General features: G+C 34.9%; 1 protein-coding gene across 3 annotated transcripts in view; it reads left to right on the top strand.

The window, feature by feature from the left end:
- Positions 1–19,386, top strand: part of CSMD3 (CUB and Sushi multiple domains 3) — a 1,185,533-nt gene that overhangs the window by 898,817 nt on the left and 267,330 nt on the right. For all 3 annotated transcript variants that reach the window (XM_029923716.1, XM_029923715.1, XM_029923714.1), the window contains one exon: positions 7,224–7,418. In XM_029923716.1, coding sequence (XP_029779576.1) covers positions 7,224–7,418 — 195 coding nt within the window. The remainder of the gene's footprint in view (positions 1–7,223; positions 7,419–19,386) is intronic.

The following is a 19,386-nucleotide window of genomic DNA, read 5'->3' as shown; positions in this document are numbered from 1 at the left end:
ACATTGCTTAGTCATTATGGGATTGAAGTTCATCAACTACTTTTTCATCAGCTACTGAAAGTATTACATGGTTTTCCTTTGTGAAACTCTTAATGTTATAAATTATACTTTCTCTAAAAGCATAGGTAGTCCTAGGTGGTTCAGGAGGCTAATTGTCCGACTCGTGGTTTGGATCAGGTCATAATCTCACAGTTCGTGCGTTCAAACTGGGGGTCAGGCTCCGTACTGTCTTGAGATTCTCTCTCCCTATTTCTCTGCCCCTCCCCCTCCTTCATTCATGCCTTCTCTTTGAGCACAGTGCAAAATAAACACAAAAAAATCTTTACAATCATAGGATAAAAGCAAATATTTTGCTATAATATTATACTTTGCTTATTTCAGTACACTCATATATTAAATTTTTGTAATTATGGTATATACTGCCATGGGCTTATTACCATTGATTAAAAATATATTATCATTGATTTCTTACCATGAGATTAGTCTATAGTTTTCCTTCTTTATAATTGTCTTTGTCTGGTTTTGATCAAGATTATACAACCCCCTAACTTTGGGAGCCTTCTTACTTTTCTAATATCTAGAATAGTTTGTAGAAGATAGGGGTCACCTGTTTCTTAAACATTTGCCAGAACATCCCTGCAGAACTAGGGACTTGGTGATTTGAGGTAGTAGAATTTTAGTGGTTATAAATCTACTTTATCTTTGATTTTTGAAAGTCAGCTTCCTAAAAATTATTTTCATCTAAGTTTTCAAATGTGTTGATATAAAATATTTACAGTATTTTCTTACTTTTTTGCTGCTGTATGTTTTTTTTAACATTATTTGGTACTTGTGTTAGTAATAGCATTTCTTCCTTTCTATTTTCTCTGCATCTCTGCTTCTCTTTTTTTTCAGGTTTATTGAAATAAATACTTACCTTACTGATTTTAATATAAATATTAGTGGCTATGTTTTTTTTTAAGTTGTCTTTACCTGCTTTGCAAAAGTTGTGAAATGTAGAGATTTATTAACAATAATTCTAAACTTGTCCTAATACCACAGCTTTTTGATTTTTCTTTGCTTCAGAGTTCCTTAGATATAGTGCCAATTAATTTTATTCACTTGTTTATTGACTCTGTGCACCCCCATTTACTCCACTAAATCCCTACATATATACTAAAATACAAGCTTCTCAAGAGCAAGATCTCTGTTATTCATCAGTATACAATTAGTGCCTTAGAATAGTGCTTATACATCATAATTTTTGCAATTATTTAACTGATCGATTTTGAGCAACCTAAAGAGGTGTCTTCTCATTTTGAAAACAAGTCATAATTAGAATCATAAAATAATAACAATTGAAATATAAGAAATCTTAGAGATACATCTCTGTCCTGCATTTTATAGGGAGAACTTTGCTTTTGAGGAATAGCTACTTATATCTGCAAGCTAACAGGCTTATAAATAAGGCCTATTTAAGAGGAAAACAAAAGAAAAAGGAGAAGGAGAGTAGAGAAGAAGAGAGGAGAGGAGAGGAGGAGGAAGCAAGCAGAGAAGGAAAGTAAAGAAGGAAAGAAAAACAAGAAAACTGTAATCAAGTCAGTAAAGCCAGATTCCATTGTAAAACATTTCCAGAGATCTCTAGAATAAAAGATACAAGAAAAAATCCACAAATACTACCATGCTCAGTACAGATGGTACTGATTGATTCCAGCATTTTTTCTTATTGAAACTGGAATTAACCTTACAATCCTTTGTCTACCTAATATTCAGGTAGCCATTCGTAAATCCATATAATTAAACACTTGCAATAAAACCTACTCTCCCTTTTCTTTTTTTTTAATTTTTTTTTTTTTTTTTGAGAGACAGTGCGAGCAGGGGAGGGTCAGAGAGAGAGGGAAATACAGAATCCGAAGCTGGCTCCAGGCCCCAGGCTCTGAGCTAGCTGTCAGCACAGAGCCTGATGCGGGGCTCATACCCACGAACCCTGAGATCATGACCTGAGCCGAAGCCGGAGCTTAACCGACTGAGCCACCAGGTGCCCCTACTCTCCCTTTTCTTAACTCACTTATATCCATTCGTATTTCTCAGCTTGATCCATTTCCAAAATCCTAAGATTTAGGTTGCCATAGGAAAAAGGCCACAGGTACAAATATTTTTTTACAAGCATTTTATGAATAATGATAAAATTATTCATTATGTACCTACTCTATTCTAGATACAATGATTAGTTCTCTTTAATGAATTATCTCTATCCTTCCCATGAGCAGGACCGTGGATAAATGCAACAAAAATATGAAAACTAATACAAATAGGTGACAAGTACTGCTATCCCTAGTTTACAAATGACAAAACTAAGGATCAGACTATTAAAAAGAGTTACAGAGGGGCCCGTGTCTGGGTGGCTCAGTCAATTGAGCATCTGACTTCGGCTCAGGTCCTGATATCAGTTTGTGGGTTTGAGCCCCACATTGGACTCTGTGCTGACAGCTTAAAGCCTAGAGCCTGCTTTGGATTCTGTGTCTCCTTCTATTTCTGCCCCTCCCCCTCTTGTGCTCTGTCTCTCTCTCAAAAATAAATAAACATAAATATATATATATATATATATATATATGTTAACAAATAGTTACAGAAAATGACATTAGTATTGTTACTACTAGAGTAAAAACAAATAAAATTATAAAAGTACAAAGAGAAATACGCATTCACTCCATGAAATTCAGTCTTTCTTCCTGGACCCTACTATTACTCCCCACCATCCTCAGCTACTACACCAATACCTACTTACACCCAATTTCATGAAGTCTTGACTCACTTTACATACATTATGTTTTCTGTAGGCCTTTAATTTAAAACAGCCCCTTCCTCTATTAGAGCTCACACCAGAGTATAGTTACCATTGCCTTCGTCATCTCTCTCTCTCCATTTCCCCCTTGAAAATAGATCCTGAATCTTATTTTCATTTCTGTGCAAATACACAAGAGTTGTGCAATGTACAGATGCTATCTCTGAATGTTGCAAAAACACAAGCCTGTTAACATGGATTCTGGAGGAAATAACACTCTATGCTTATGTAAAGTAAATTGTGGATCTGCCTTTATGTGGTGGAAAATAGTAAATTGGAGTAGAGATGCAGAAGTTTGGGGGTAAAGGGAGAGGTTTGGCTAATTTTAAAGCAATGTCTTCACAAAGAGTTTAAATCATGCCTAGCCTCCATTGTAATTTCAATGAGATACAATGTTAACAGATTTACAGTTGAATAAATATTTACAGTTTAAATAGTAATCTCATGTGCATTGTTTTAACATTAGGACCATTTTAGATTATAATGTTAATAAGTATGTCTTAAATATTTATAATTATAACATTTATACAAATGTGGCTCATACAATAGGAATATGTGTATTCTTTTAACAAAATACATTGCTCCTGATGGAAAGAAAAGACACAGTTTTGTGCTAGTAGATGGGACCTGGCAACTGGTGCTTTAGCGGCAGGGAATGTTAGTTTATAGACACCAAAATGTACAGTGGAAGACTTATGACTGGCTGTTTATATGTGGTATAAGCCAGCCACCTGCTCTAGGAACCTAAAAAGTATCATAAATTACTTTCTAAATTAACATACCAATTTAAGATATATACTTTTTCACTGAGCAACTTATTACATTTTAATTATTACCCTGAAGTATTCTGGGGGAAATTGTGTAATACTTTCCAAAATAAAAAAGATACACATATGACTCATCCTTATTCTCTGAAGGAACCCGTAGAGATCTGGCCTTATGTGGATTCTCATGCTTACAATAGGGAGGCCTCCTGGGACTGAGTACGATCAGATGAGGGAATTACAAGGCACATACATCTGAAAGGAACTTAGTTCCCAGTTGCTGAAATCCTGCAGCAGGTATATGCCCATCCACACATGTCTGCCATCCTGGAAATAACAGGCAGTTGGATATTACACACACTGGTCACCCTTCAACACCAAGAATAACATATAACCACTTTTGATTATCCACAGGATGACATTACTCAGAATAATGGTCCCTTAGTGAGCTATAGCTATATGTGGGAATAAATTTTGAAGTAAAATCCCTTTAACAATACAAATATGTATGTTTCTTTTTCTCCAAGAAAAAAAAATTATTTGTAAATCAATCACTAGGTGTGAAGTAAACACACATACCTATGTGTGGTTCCAAGTATGATAAAAAAAAAACTTCATAGTGTTATAGATATTACACTTATTATATATAATGTGATCTCAACATCCATATGTTTTCAGGAATAAAATAGAAACAAGAACACAGTATAGGTTTAATTTTTCCAACTGAATCCTTTAAACCACAGTTTTTAGTTCCTTATGTCAATTTTTTTTCATTAAGCCTAGGATATTTTATTTTATTTTTAAGGTTTATTTTTCAGAGAGAGAGACCAAGAGTGAGCAGGAGAAGGGCAGAGAGAGAGGCAGACACAGAATCCAAAGCAGGCTCCAGGCTCTGAGCTGTCAGCACAGAGCCTGACATGGGGCTCGAACTTGCAAGCTGTGAGATCATGACCTGAGCTAAAATCAGACACTTACCTGTCTGAGCCAACCAGGCACCCCAGCATTTAGGATATTTTAATTGCTGGCAAAAAATTCTCAAAAATAAATGTTTTGTAGAAAGAAATTTTTAAAATCATAGGTAAGGTATAAGCTTCATGTCTTATGCTTACTTCTATCTTGTAGCAGACTTCTTATGTGTGTACTTTTATTGGAGAATAAAGATAAGGGAGACTTTTGTTTAGGATCAATACAGTAGGCAAACTACTATGAAGGTAAATAAAAGTAATTATTTATAAAAATAATACTTCAACTTGTCTGCCTCACAATTTTTTTTTTCAAAATCTCAAATTACCTTTCCATCCTCTGCCTAGACCTTTGCATAAGGATTCCCCAGACATTTTCAAAATGTACAAGTAATTGCTATGGCTGACATGTAAATAAACAAGGGCAGTGTTATCCATAGAAAGCTATTCACCAAGCATTTAAAGCAGTATGGAAACATAGTAATGAGAATAATGAACCCTCTCAAAATGAGGCTAGCAATATAAAATCCTTGCAGAGGCAATGTATTTAGCTTGTTGGCCATATTTCCATTTCCTCAAAAAGCAGGACACTTGCAATACAGATTCACTGATATGTCACTGAAACTATTGGGAGAACCTTAGAGAAGAAAAAAACAAGCCTTTTAAAAGAGGAATATTAGGTGGTTAGGCTTGCCAAAGAGAGAAAGCCATTTAAACAGTAATTTCAATTCTTTCTTTTGCCTCAAGGAAAATTAGTATTCACACGGCTCATTCTTTCTGGGAAATGGTATTGTGTGAATATTTTACCTAGGAAGAAATATAGGTTCTTGGATTGTGAAATAATTTTTATTGTGAACTCTGAATATAATTTATGTGGTACAAATTGTGTGTGTGTGTGTGTGTGTGTGCACGTGTGTGTGTGCACTTGGGAAACAATTATTTAGCTTTGGGCTGAAACTCAGGAATCAGGTTTACCCAACTCCTACCCTGTCCCCTTCACATGCCCCGTCCTTCACCTAGTCAGCTCATTCTCTCTCGGTGTCCAGCTTAGATCCTGATTCTTCAGGAAGGTTCCTGAATGCATCCACTCATGTCATACTCATTACAGTTACAAATATTCATTTAATAGAATTAATAAACAGTACATGCCATGAGGGCCAAAATATATTCTGAAGGCCCACTGCAATATTTCCAAAGTTCATTGGGTAGTGTGGGCTCTGAAGTACTTGTTGGAAAGAAGGAAGGAAGGAAAGAAAGGAAGCAGGACTTTGTTCCTCTGATATTCTATTCAAATCATTTCTGTTGTTGTCTCTTTAGCTGAATTGGGAGAAACCTTGCGTAGTGTTCTTTCTAAAACACAAATTTCTCCTCATTTCCTAAGAATGTTGAATTACTTTGAACTCTGTAAAGTTTCATGAATAGAAGAAATGTAGTGCTACTGTTGCAGTTAAGCAGATTTGGATATACAATAATAAAATAATTTCTGTGATAACAAAACACTAAGATATTGTTGACTTAAATTCCATTGATTCCATGATTCATATGCAGAGATACACCCACCTCCTGGTTTCTCATAAACATAAAATAAATTCTAATATAGAAAATTATATTTGTTATCCTGAATTTGTGATGGCCCTTATATTTTGTATTATTTCTTAAGTAGTCTATAATAATATTAAGACGGAAATATTAAGACATTGCCAAGATCTGTTAACAAAAATTTTTATTAGAGCTTTTTCCCCCAAAACAGATGAACGGATCTTTCTCTTTCTCTACATGTTTTAAAAATGTTCTGTCATTCTCTTTAGTTTGCTATCAGGGTGCACAGAAAACTTTTAGTTTCTTTGTTGTGAATGGTCTTAATTTTCAATTTGTGTTAGCCTTAAAAGCACTTGGCGGGGCGCCTGGGTCGCTCAGTCCAGCTCCGGTCAGATCTCACGTTCGTGTGTTCGAGCCCCGCGTCCGCTGTGCTGTCAGCACAGAGCCTGGAGCCTCTTCCGGTTCTGTGTCTCCTTCTCTCTCTGCCCCTCCCCGTCTCATGCTCTGTCTCTCTCTCTCTCTCTATCAAAAATAAATAAAACATTAAAAAAATTAAAAAAAATAAAAAGCACTTGGCTTTAACATAGACTGTCCAAAAAGAACATGGCTTCTTCTGATAGACATGAGGGTGACTAGAGGAGGTAGGTAACCATCAATGACTTCACTTTCCTCTCAGTGGTGAAATGAACTGAGCTCAATATAGGTAGTAGCATCATTTCTAGGTGTAGTCACAGGGAATGGGTATACTTATTTGGGGGAAGAGCTTCTAAATAAAATATTAAATGAATAAATCCTGTTTCTTTTCCAAAATAATTCATTTAAAATATTTATGCATTTATAAATATCATAGCACATAATTTATAATAAACTCTAAAACCTAATGTTGACCACATAATAGATACTAAATTTTAGTAAAAAGAACAGTGAATCATTTTATGCTCCTACTTATCAATATGAATTAGCAAAGTGTCACACATGATTATAGGCTACTTTGTACTTCAAGCCCACAAAACAGAAGCAGAAAGAGTACTGGTGGTTCCCCATCTGTTTAGAAGTAGAAATGAAAGAATATTAAAGCTTTCATAAAAAATAATGCTTGAAAATAATTCATTTTATACCAACACTGTTTTACAGCAAAACTTCGAGAGTCCTGCTTTGATCCAGGCAATATAATGAATGGCACCAGACTTGGACTGGATTATAAATTAGGGTCTACAGTCACCTATTATTGTGATGCTGGTTATGTTCTTCAAGGTTATTCAACACTCACCTGTATCATGGGAGATGATGGAAGACCTGGATGGAATAGAGCCCTACCAAGTTGTCATGGTAAGAAACACATATATATATAGATAGATATATATATTTAGCTGAGCTTTTATTATTAGACAGAATCAGGAAACATTTAAAGCCACTTCTTTATTTTTAAAAATCAACCACTTAACATTCATTCTACAAGTGTGGTGGGTATAGGACATGCAGAGATTTTATCAAGGATTTTTAAATTGGATTCATTAAAGAAGTGGTTTTGGAAAAGTGCTTATATCCCCAGGTGTCCCTAAAGCAATGCGCACGTTATTGTAGGCAAGCTCTCTGAGCATAAGGGTATTGCCTGTTTCTACTCTGTGTTCAGGACTTAGAGGAGCGACTGAGAAAATTAGGTGCTCAGAACATGCTTGCTGAGTAAATGAAAAACGAATCCACTGAAATTGATATTTCAACAACATAGATAAATGCCGTGACTTAACTATGATCAAGAACTGGTGATAAATCTTTATCCAAACTACACATTTCTCCTAAAAAATAAGTTTGCCTAGAAGTGACAATCATGTTGGAGCTGCTGAGGCGGGTCTCACAGGAGGAGGGGAGACTCAAGGACACAGTAAAATGGAGGGAGACCTAAAATTAGTTTCAGTAACGTTGTATCAGATATGTACCTGCCACAGCCAACGTTAGTACCAGACCAGTGTATAAGATTCAGTTTGATGCAGGAACTGACAGTGATCATAGCCAGGAGAAGACTGCTGATCCTACAAAAAGTTTTAGGAAAAATATATTCAAGGGAAGTACACTTAATGTTTTTGAGATTAAGTTACTGAAGAGCATCAGAAATAGAGACATTACCTTCACTTAGGGTTGGAATTTGCTAAGCAAATGAACAGTAAGTGAACAGCCCATTCAGAATTTTGAAAAGATGATTCAGTGGACATAGGAGGGGAAATTGTGGGAGTCCCCAATTAATAATGAAGTAGTTGTGATGAGGATGGTTTGTGAATCTATATTTCTGGGTAAATATCAGGGGGATTTTTCACAAAAAGGACCAATTTGTCACTTTATGGAACCAGTGACCTATGGTCTTTCCAAAACCCATATCATGGTGGTTGAATTATTTTAATGAAAAACAGGACATTCTAAAATAAAGAGATGCACAGCTCAATTGCAGATCATGGAAATATTTATTTCAAGCTTTCAGAGATGGATTTTATAGCTAAATAAAATAATACTTCATGTTGAAAATCATATGCTTGTATGAGGACAGAGATACAGTGGGGGAAAAAAAAAGTTCAGGAGAGTGTAAGGAGAGAAAAACTATGATATCACTATGGAAAGGTACCACAGACTCCCTCGTCAGTTGAAGGATCCCAAGGTATTGTACAAAGCTGACATGGAGATGATATCATCTAGAGCAGATTTTCCAAACTATAGGTCATCACCGGTGAGTCATAAAATCAATTCATTGGGTCATGACCAGCATTTTTTATAGCTGATATAAGACTGAATAAAATAAAAGATAAATACATAAAAAGAAGAGAAGAATATTATATTTAAAAGACCTTAGTAAGGATAAATATTATTTTGTGGAACTTTTTTCAGCTATCTATACAGAGATAAATAAAATACAATAAATATATGTGTGGGCTGTGTGTGTGTGTGTGTGTGCATGTAGATGTAGATGCATATATTTGTAATGAGATAATGTGTACATTTTACTATAAATTTCAGTGAAAAAAACAATTTTGATCTGATGATTAAAATAATGGATTTTTGGTGTGTGGTGTACATAGTAATTTTTCCTAATTGTATAATGTATTCATTAGAATTATATGTGTATGATTTCTGACTTAAGCAGGTCATTTAACCTCTCTAGAGTCTCTCATTTCTAAAACGGAAGTAACTGAAATTCTTTATTTCAGAATGTTGTATAAGAAATAAAGAAAAGGTACATACCTACTAAATGGCCATTCTGTTAATAACAGAACAGCAGTTAATCTTGGCTTGAGTTGATAGTTTGATCTATCAGAAGATAGAGGGAATGAAAGGAGAAATATTACTTTAATTTTCATTCTGCCAAAGAGAAAAAAAAATTAATGACATAAAAGTTTATAGAAAGTTTAAGAGAGAGTGTGATTGTGTTGTCTTAAAATTCAGAGCCATGCAAAAAGGCAATTTGTATATAGCCAGAAAATTCATGGAAAAAAATACCCACCATAGAATACTTCCTGGAGCCAAACTAGAAATAACCACTATCCTGACAGAACAAAGACAAAGGATACAGAAGATTATAGATCAGGGGTTCATGGGTGGCTCAGTGGGTTAAGCTTCTGGTTCTTGATATGGGCTCAGGTCATGATCTCAGGTTTCATGAGATTTAGCCTGCATCGGACTCTGCACTGATAGTGTGGAGCCTGCTTAAGATTCTCTCTCTCCTCTTTCTCGTCCCCTTGTCTGTGTGTGTGTCTCTCTCTCAATAAATAAATAAACATTTTAAAAAACTGTAGATCAAAAGATTAAGTGTTAATCACTGAGATAAATTATTAAATATGTGGTTTTCAATGACAGATCAAAAAGACAGGAGCAGCAAATTATGTATTCACTAAAAATATGCCTGCCTAAAATAGTCCTATTCCTTGCCATAGATTTCTATATTGATGGGCCATAGAAATGTTAATTGAGCATAGAATATGTCATAATATATACAGATAGTCCTTCTGAATCAAATATATTTCATGGGATCAATTATAGCCAATTAAGTATATTTCATGTCGCATGAATAGTCATATGTACAAACAAAACAAAGGCAAAGGTAGACCTATGTTCAAATCCTCTTACTATGTCTATGAACTCAGATAAGCTAAGCCTTGATTTTTAAATCTTTAAAACTGGATGATAGATTTTAACTCTAGACTTATTGTGAAGATTCAATTAACCACAACACACACAGAGGGCCTAGAGAAGTTCCCAGCAAATACTGGCATATTAGTACATGTAATATTAAAAATATTCTAAAAGTATAGTACTGGACAACATACATTGCACTTGGCATTGTATAATATGTTTTAGTGGAACTGGTATATTTCTATCATTTTAACATTAATTAAATGTAATTTATTGTTATTATATGGATATACATTTACTCCTAAAAACAGCACAAATGTTTAGTATTTTTAAATTTCTTAATAGAGAATAATTTTCACTATCTGTTTTAGTTGGATATGACTAGACTTTTACCCATAATGCCAAGCTACTATGAAAATCAAATTTATTGCATGTACCCCTTACACTATTACAAAAAACCTTAAGATACATTCATGTTAAAACTTGATCATAACTGTTAATTTCTAGTATGGGGGGAAGCCCATGTTTTAGAATTAAATGTATTTAACTCTAAGCAATGATTTAAAACCAAGAGAAAACCTAAATCAGCTATGTGACCTTGTACAATTTATTTTATGTGTCTATGAATGAGGTAACATTGTATAATTTGTAAGGTTGTTGGGAGAAGTATATTAGATAACTCATTTAGAACATTTGGTTCTGGGGTTCCTGTCTAGCTCAGTCAATAGAGCATGTGACTCTTAATCTTGAGGTCATGAGTTCAAGCCCCACACTGGCCTTAGAGCTTACCTAATAAAGTAAAATAAAATAAAATAAAATACAAAAATAAATAAATAAATATAAAATTTGGTTCTGAAGTACTTACTATCAGACAGCAAGGAGAGCTTAATCTATCTTACTTTCTTGATCAGGTTCACACATATCTGTTTGTTTTCCCTCACAGTAATTATACAGAAATCCAAAATACACAGAACTGGCTGACTTTCAGATTTAATAATTTAATACTTTGAAAGTAAAAATTAGACTGCAAAAGAACCAGAAGCATTTTTGTTCATAAGGATACATTTTTAATTAAGTTATATTTTGTATTTTTTATCACAGTAAAATATACATGTGATAACTGAGAAAATAATTTCAAATAGCTTATCATTTAAAGTAATGTATTTTTTAAATCTATTTTGAGGGGAGAGGGCAGACAGAAGGGGTAGGGAGAGAATCCCACGCAGGTTCTGCACTCTCAGCACAGAGCCTGATGTGGAGCTCAGACTCAGAACCATGAGATCATGACCTGAGCCAAAATCAAGAGTCAAGACACTTAAATGACTGAGCCAGCCAGGTGCCCCAATTTCAAGTAATTTAAAGCAATGGTCACCTGCCTCACCCCCCACTTCTATTCTGCTATTCTTCAGCTGAACAAGAAATTAGAAATATTTTCTATATCTAATTGCTCTGATGGCCCTCTCCATGACTCCGCATAACATATGAAGCTGTTTCTTGATTTGCTAACTCTAGACAATTTCCACTGATTCTCAGATATAAAAAAGAATTCTGTCACGTCCACAACCCTTCTCTTCAACATTCCAGAATTATGTTATTTTTCTTCATTCTGTTAGTTGCCTTTGTCATGCATTAATTTGCTTATGCCTCTATTTTTAATATCATTAATGTTTAAGAATTAGATTGCCAGGCTCTGCTGTTTTTCATGCTACACATGACCCCACGGTAAAATGTTGATTAATGTCTCTGAGAACATGGGCAGGAGATTTTGACTGATAGTCTTTACTTTTGAGTATGTAGGTAGGATGTTAGCTATTAGACCATGATTCCTAAGTGCCAAAATAAAGAAACTCTTTTTAATTTTTTACATAAAAATAAATACCAGCATGACCATTACTGCAATATTTAAATGCAATATTTTGATTTTTCTTATAATCTTTCACTCTGAAAGATCATAAGCTCCCAAAGTCTTAGGCTATGTATAACTTTTTAGTGTGTAACACATTAATTTATTCATGCAGCCTCTTAGTAAATATGTTTATCCTGGATTGAACCATAAGAATTTACAAAGTTTGTCTATTTCAGAGGATAGGGTTTTTTTTAATCATGGTTTAAGATTGTGTACATTTTAAATATGAAGGAAATATTTTCAGGAGCTTATGTTGGACACTGGGAGATTGTATTTGTCAGAAGTAGAACCAAAGTGATAGCATCCTGTGGTAAGTCCTGCTCGGTGATGAGAAACCCTGCAGTTTATCTCATGAAAATGTCACACGTATTAAATGATAGCAGAACAGAATATCTGTACCTGCAATTCATTTTGTGATAAAAAAAAAAACTGTTTGGAAAATAATTTCTTCCCTGCTTATTTTTCATACTTTGAAAAGCATGTTGAGACTCTGAGTTACTTTAGTTATCTATAGACACCCTGGATTAAAGTAGAAATCTTATTGCTCTTATCCATAAAATGACTCAATATTAGCTAAAGGTAATGAAACACAAATAGTGACAGATTCCAGATTTTTTTCTTAATGTTCATTACTTATTCGTCTAATGGCATTACAGTTATTTATATAAACACACTTCTACTCTGACCTAGGGCACCCACCGGGTATCTCGTATCTACTTAACCTTTCCCCTGGTTAGTTTCTCTCTTTCCCTTGTTTTCTGATACAATCTCTTATGAGCACAACAAAGGAACCTTTCAAGTGGATGTCAGATTATATCAAAATCCACCAGTGACTTTCTAAATCTGAGTAAATTCCAAAGATCTTACAATATGAAGTTCTACCAAATCTACTTATATATACTCTGACCTCTTTACTATTCTCCCTCTTACTACACTCTTTGGGCCCTTGATGTTTCTTGAAAGCACTGTTCACATTTCTGCCTCAGGGCTTTTGCACTTGCTGGTCCTTTTTGTCTGAATGCTTTTTTCCCAGCTTTCTGGCTGAAGGTCTGAGATTTCTTGTAGGCATATGATCCCTTGTCTTCTCAGTAGGAAAAACATTTCAATTTACACTCCCTTGCCCCCTAAAACATCCAGGATAGAATCAAGTATATCTAAAGTTGAAATAATAGATCCTTGGTAAAGATATTTCTGGTATGTGTAAAGCCCTAGATATTTTAGAGCCTTACAACTTTGAAAGGTCAATCATTAAATTTGGGAGTACTAGCCATAGCACTAATATAATATTGTTTTTTAATTGGTATATAATTTATATATAACATTGAATTTGTTTTAGGTATACAAAATGATTTGATATTTGTGTAATTGTGAAATGGTCACAACAATAAGTATAGTTAACATCCATCACCATAACAGTTAAGAATTTTTTCATATGATAAATGATTTCAAGATGTACTCTCTTAGCAACTTTCATTTTTTTTAATGTTTGGTTCAGCTCAGCACCAATTATTTTTTTTTAATTTTTTATGTTTTTTATTTATTTTTAAGAGTCAGAGAGAGACAGCATGAGTAGGGGAGGGTCAGAGAGAGAGGGAGATACAGAATCTGAAGCAGGCTCCAGGCTCTGAGCTAGCTGTCAGCACAGAGCCCGATGCGGGGCCCAAACCCATGAACCGGAAGATTATGACCTGAGCCAAAGCCGGAAGGTGGACACTTAACCAACTGAGCCACCCAGGCACCCCTCTCTTAACAACTTTCAAATATGCAAGGCAGTATTATTAATGATATCATCATGGTACACATTACATACTGATGACTTATTTACTTTATAACTGGACCAATGCAGTATTCTTGATCTTTTCCATTGCTATAGCATACAGTGAACATGCAATTGATGGTTAACTATGATAATAAGACCCGGGGCGCCTGGGGGGCTCAGTCGGTTGAGCGTCAGACTTCAGCTCAGGTCACGATCTCACGGTTCATGAGTTTGAGCCCCACGGTGGGCTCTGTGCTGACAGCTCAGAGCCTGAAGCCTGCTTCAGATTCTGCACCTCTTTCTCTCTCTGACCCTCCCCTGCTCGCGTTGTCTGTCTCTGTCTCTCACAAATAAATAAAAAACATTAAAAAAATTTATAATAATAAGACCCTAAGAATAAACATATTTGGATAGTTAAAGAATCAGTAGCTTGCCACTTAATCTAAAGAACAGATGGTATCATGCATTCCTCTTTTTCAAATATTCAAAAGTATCAATTATGTACCTGATCCTGCACTAACTATGAATTCAGTATGGTTCTTGCCCTTAGAGAGTTTATAATCAAATCATATACAGAGAGAAAAGGTCCATTGCTAGAAATAAAATCAGTGCTGCGAGTATAGCATGGAGGTGCATCTGAACCAATTATAAAGAGAGATCAGGGAAGTCTTCCTAGGGTCTTCTGGCTGCTCAGTCGGTTAAGCATCAGACTTCAACTCAGGCCACAATCTCCCGGCTCATGGGTTCAAGCCCTGCATCAGGCTCTGTGCTCATAGCTCAGAGCCTGGAGCCTGCTTCAGATTCTGTGTCTCCCTCTCTTTCTGCCCTCCCTGCTCACACTCTGTCTCTCCAAAAAATGAATCAATGTTAAAAAAATTTTTTAAATGGAAGTTTTCCTTATGAAAGTGACACATAAAGTGAATCTTAAAAATATTAATAAGAAGGAACCAGGTGAAGTGCAGGCATGAGGAGATGGTGTGTTTCACACCCAGGACTGTGCATTTATAAGCATATAGAAGCAAGAGTAAATGAAAGCAAGTAGGTAGAATCTCTGGGAGCTCAACAGGGCAAGCCCATAGAGAGGACTCATAAGAGATAATAGTTTATCTGTGCTGAGAACAGTTTGAAGTTTTGTACATATATTATTTTAGAGCTTAACACAACTCCGTGAATTAAGGGCTACTGATACATTCATTTTAGAGATGAGGAAACCAAGACATGAAGAGAGGTTCAGTTGCTTGCTCTAAGTCACAGTTGACTAGCAGTCATGTTTTAGGATCCAGGCTTAATCACTGTCCTGTAGATTGATTCTACAAATGACCTTGCATTCATCATTTTTATATCTCTGGAAACTAGCAGTTATGGCATATTGCAATTGATTAAATATTTCATGAATGGGTATATGGCATGAATAATAAGTGGCAAAATTTCAGATACCCCACTTATTTCTGAAAGCTTCCTCAAAGCTAAGTATGAGAACTAAGAAAAGGTAAATTCCTACCAATAACTAAAAAGTGTTCATCTGAAATGCATTTTTTTTTCATTTCATTTGAAATACAACCTTACACAGAATGCAAATACCTTATTAGATATAGTCAGTGTTAGTTCTATGGAATATTTGTACCATTATTTTCAATACTTTTGTTTCTCTCATGCTAATGTAAGTCCTAGATTCTGAGTGTATGTGTGTGTGTGAAGAGAATTAAGTAACTCAGTCACTGGTAACTATAAGTCTTTCCAAAGTATATACGCACGAGTATGTTAAGATTAGACATCCAGTAATCATAGGGCACCATTCTTTGTTCAATTTCCAGTTATATGCGGAGTGATAAAAGCTTTTAAAAGGAGAGCTCTCTTACCCTATCAACTGAAGAGAAGCTTCAAAAGAAACAAACTAACGAATACAAAGTTCATTTTGTAATTCCAACTCTCCAACATCATAGTCATCTCTCATTAGTAAGCTTATATGACCCATTTTTAATTAAATCATATTGCTTTAGTGTATGAAGAAGTAGAAAATTCAACTTTTATTCCAGATCTCCTGCTTAAATGGCATGGCTTGCCTTGGGCTAATTTCTTATCCCAAATGTCCTTGAGGTTCATAGAATTTTTTTGAGATTTGAAACAAGTCTAGAGTCCCATTGCATTATGAATGCATATAGATATTATCTAGTCTAATATACTGAAGCATTTAGCATTTGATGCCATTTAATATATGTGATATAATTAAAGCATGTAGATGAAAGATTCATAAAACAAAGGCCTAGTGGTAAATTATTTCTGAGTATCATCAATATCTGCCTTTCATTAGCTACACATAGGAATTTTGTTCACAGACATAATATACAGATTATGTGTTAGAACCATGTTAAAAAGAAGTATAATGCATTTTTCTTTCTTTACCCTTTTTTAAAAATAAACTCTAGGCCCTGGGAGGAGCTTACACTCATGACCCCAAGATCAAGAGTCACATACTCTAACAACCAAGTCATGCACCCTAGATGTATTTTGTATTTTAAAAACTAAAACTAGTATTGAGACAAAACTAAGGCATGCTTGGTTTTTATATAATGGGAGGGAGGGAGAAGTATTACTTAAAACGAAACAGGATGGAAAGCTAATGTTATTGAGCACCTGCTATTTCCAGGCACTCTCACTTACAATATCACTCCAGTTGGCCTCCTGCATGCTAGTCTAGAGAATCATTAACATTGTTATAAATAAATCCCTGCTGCTATGAATTCTGGGGCACACTATGTAGAGTCCCCCATGTAAGAAGCAACGTGATTACAAATCAGTGCCTTTAATTCAGAGCCTATATGCTAGTGACCACCGACTTGGAGCTCATAATTAAACCATCTTTATTGTCTCTGTTCTTGGGATCTCAGTCACTGTGCCATCTCTCCAGATGGGTAGCCTTGTGGCTTCTCATTATACTAAGAAGTCTCTGTTCTCTACTACCATGTAGTCTTTGAGCCTCCCTAATGTGTCACCAGTTTTTACAGAAAAGCAAGAAAGAAAAAAGTTACATATAAAAAAATTTATCAACCCAGAAATTCTCTCCTTACAGACAAAGAAAATAAGTATACAACAGTAACTATTAATAGTCATGTGGAGAATCAAACTGTATTAAGGAATGGTATTAAGGTAATAAGACAACAGATCTAAAAACAGTCAAACATGTACTTCTATTGGAGAAAGAAAAACCCTACTAAAAATTGCAATCCACATAACCTAGAGAGAAAGAAAGCAGATTTATAATTGAATAAGGATATTCATAATATAATGAACATTACAGGCAGTCTATGAAAGATACTACAAAGACCAGACAGAATCTCATACAAATTTATAAAGAAGGGACAAGTAACACTTCTTTTATCTCCTTGAGACACACACTGATTTACCTTGTCTCTGTGTACCTTGTGAGAACGCTGAGTAATTTCTGAAGTATGTGTTTGCTTCAGTCAGAAGGCCAGCAGTCTTGAACTGTAAAATCAAAAGGTTGGGCCTGTTACATTTTAAAGGAGATGCCCTAAAGGAGACTGCTGCTTTCCTCCCCTTTATTAAACACAGAAAATTTCATTGTACGCTTTCACTTCAGCAGTGAGCCATTCACTCCAAGATATACACATTAAAGAAGATAATACAGACCTCACGAAAGGGAATTTTGTTCCTAATCCCAAATGCCAGATCCAGTCAGACTGAAATACTTGGGAGAGTTAGTGAGTAAATCTGGACCACACTGAGGCGATGGCTCTAAATAGTTTCCCACCTCAGTCAACCCAAAGATTGGGTATTTCTCTACTAGTTCCAAATCTGTTTTAGGACCCTCTGATTCAGGGAAGAATTGATCTGTCCTGCTAGGAAGAGATTCAAGAGAGCAAGAAGGCAAGCATCCTCCAATGCAACTAATATGTTCCAGATCATTATAGACCAAAGCAACACTCTATGAAGCAAGCCCCCTTCAGGAAAAGAGAAAACCAAAAAATTACAAAGATAATAATATGGATTTGGGAGGAATCTAATTAGAATTGGGTTTCTTGTTTGCTTAATGATGAATGCTGTCCTAGAATCATATTTTATAATAATTTTATATTTATAAAATATAATTTATTTATAAAATATAATAAAGCACATAAGTATAAAAGATAAACTCATTATATTAAAACACAGCTATCCAAGTACTTAAAATCTGTAATTGAAAAAACAAATTTTGATGTAATAATATGTTGCTTCCTTATTATTGCCTTAAATTAGAAGTTCTAACAAGTTTAATAACTACTCTAGTGATAAGGACAAATAATATTTTGAGATATCTGCAACAATTATAATGAAATATAAAAACATCTATAATTTCTATTGGTGACAAAGTCCCAGTTACTTCTAATACTACCGTGGTTTTCTGCCTGCATTTGAAATTAAATGAAATGGTATGATTCACTTAGAAAAAAATTCCATTAGGGTTGAAAAATATAGTCATTTTTTTCCCTGTCCAAATTCATGAAACAAGTAAAAGAACCCTTGAGTTGTAAGAAAACAGAGAAGATGGGCCAATTTCTCCTCCTTTTCACTATTAACATCGGCTCTTGTTTGTCCTTGGCCTTCTGAAGTATAGAGAGTCGAAAAAAGTAGAGGATACATCCACACTGTTAACAGCTGGACACAGTGACAACCCTCCACCCCCCACCTCCTTTTGAGAAAACAGCTGAATTGAAGTTGTAGGTTCCTCTTCCTTTGGGATGGAGTGCCCTACCCTGGTCTTCGTTCTTAGAGAAATGAAGAGGAGAGGAAAATAAAAACCACGAGCTCCTCCTAGAGGGAAGCAAATCCCTGGGTAGAATCACTTAAATTGTATTCCTTTCTCTCAAGGGAAGAGTTTGGCAGAAACAGCAGGTCAATTTCCTTCTGTCCTTTCTCTAAACTTGGTAGTTCTTCCTGGGATTGATGAGATTATTTCATCTTCCTAAGGCCTTTATGAAACCCTCAATATATTACCTCCAGAAGATTCTGTGGGGTCAAGAGAGTTGTTTCATTCATTCTATCTAAGCCCACACCATATACCAGATCCACTTCTACTTTGAAATATCCTCTCTTCCAAGACTACTCGGTCAGTAAATAGCAAAGCTGAAATGCAAAACTAGATCTTGCAGATTCCACAGCTTTGGGTTTTTAGGTTGTATTTGCTATGCTACCCTAAACAAGTGGTTTAAAAAATATGAGTTTTACATTCCATGCATTGTCAGGAGCAAGATAGTAATATATTGTATATTTTATTTTTCCTAATATTTATGACATATATTTATTAGAAGCCCATTAAATAAATAGACACTATGCTAAGCTCCAGAATTAAAAATAGTGTCTTAAAAAGACATGGGAACTTTGACTTAATAGATTTTGGAGTTAAGGGATAAAGACAGACCTTAATCAAAAGGCCATATAAATAAATGACTTTCTATAAATATAAAACAAGTTGTAATCAGTGTTATGAAAGTAATGGAATGCTATATGATGGGATC

The sequence above is a fragment of the Suricata suricatta genome, chromosome 15, assembly GCF_006229205.1.
Source record: "Suricata suricatta isolate VVHF042 chromosome 15, meerkat_22Aug2017_6uvM2_HiC, whole genome shotgun sequence".
In the NCBI taxonomy this organism is placed as follows: domain Eukaryota; kingdom Metazoa; phylum Chordata; class Mammalia; order Carnivora; family Herpestidae; genus Suricata; species Suricata suricatta.
The sequence above is the reverse complement of the archived record's forward strand: the minus strand, read 5'-3'. Positions and strand labels throughout refer to the sequence as shown.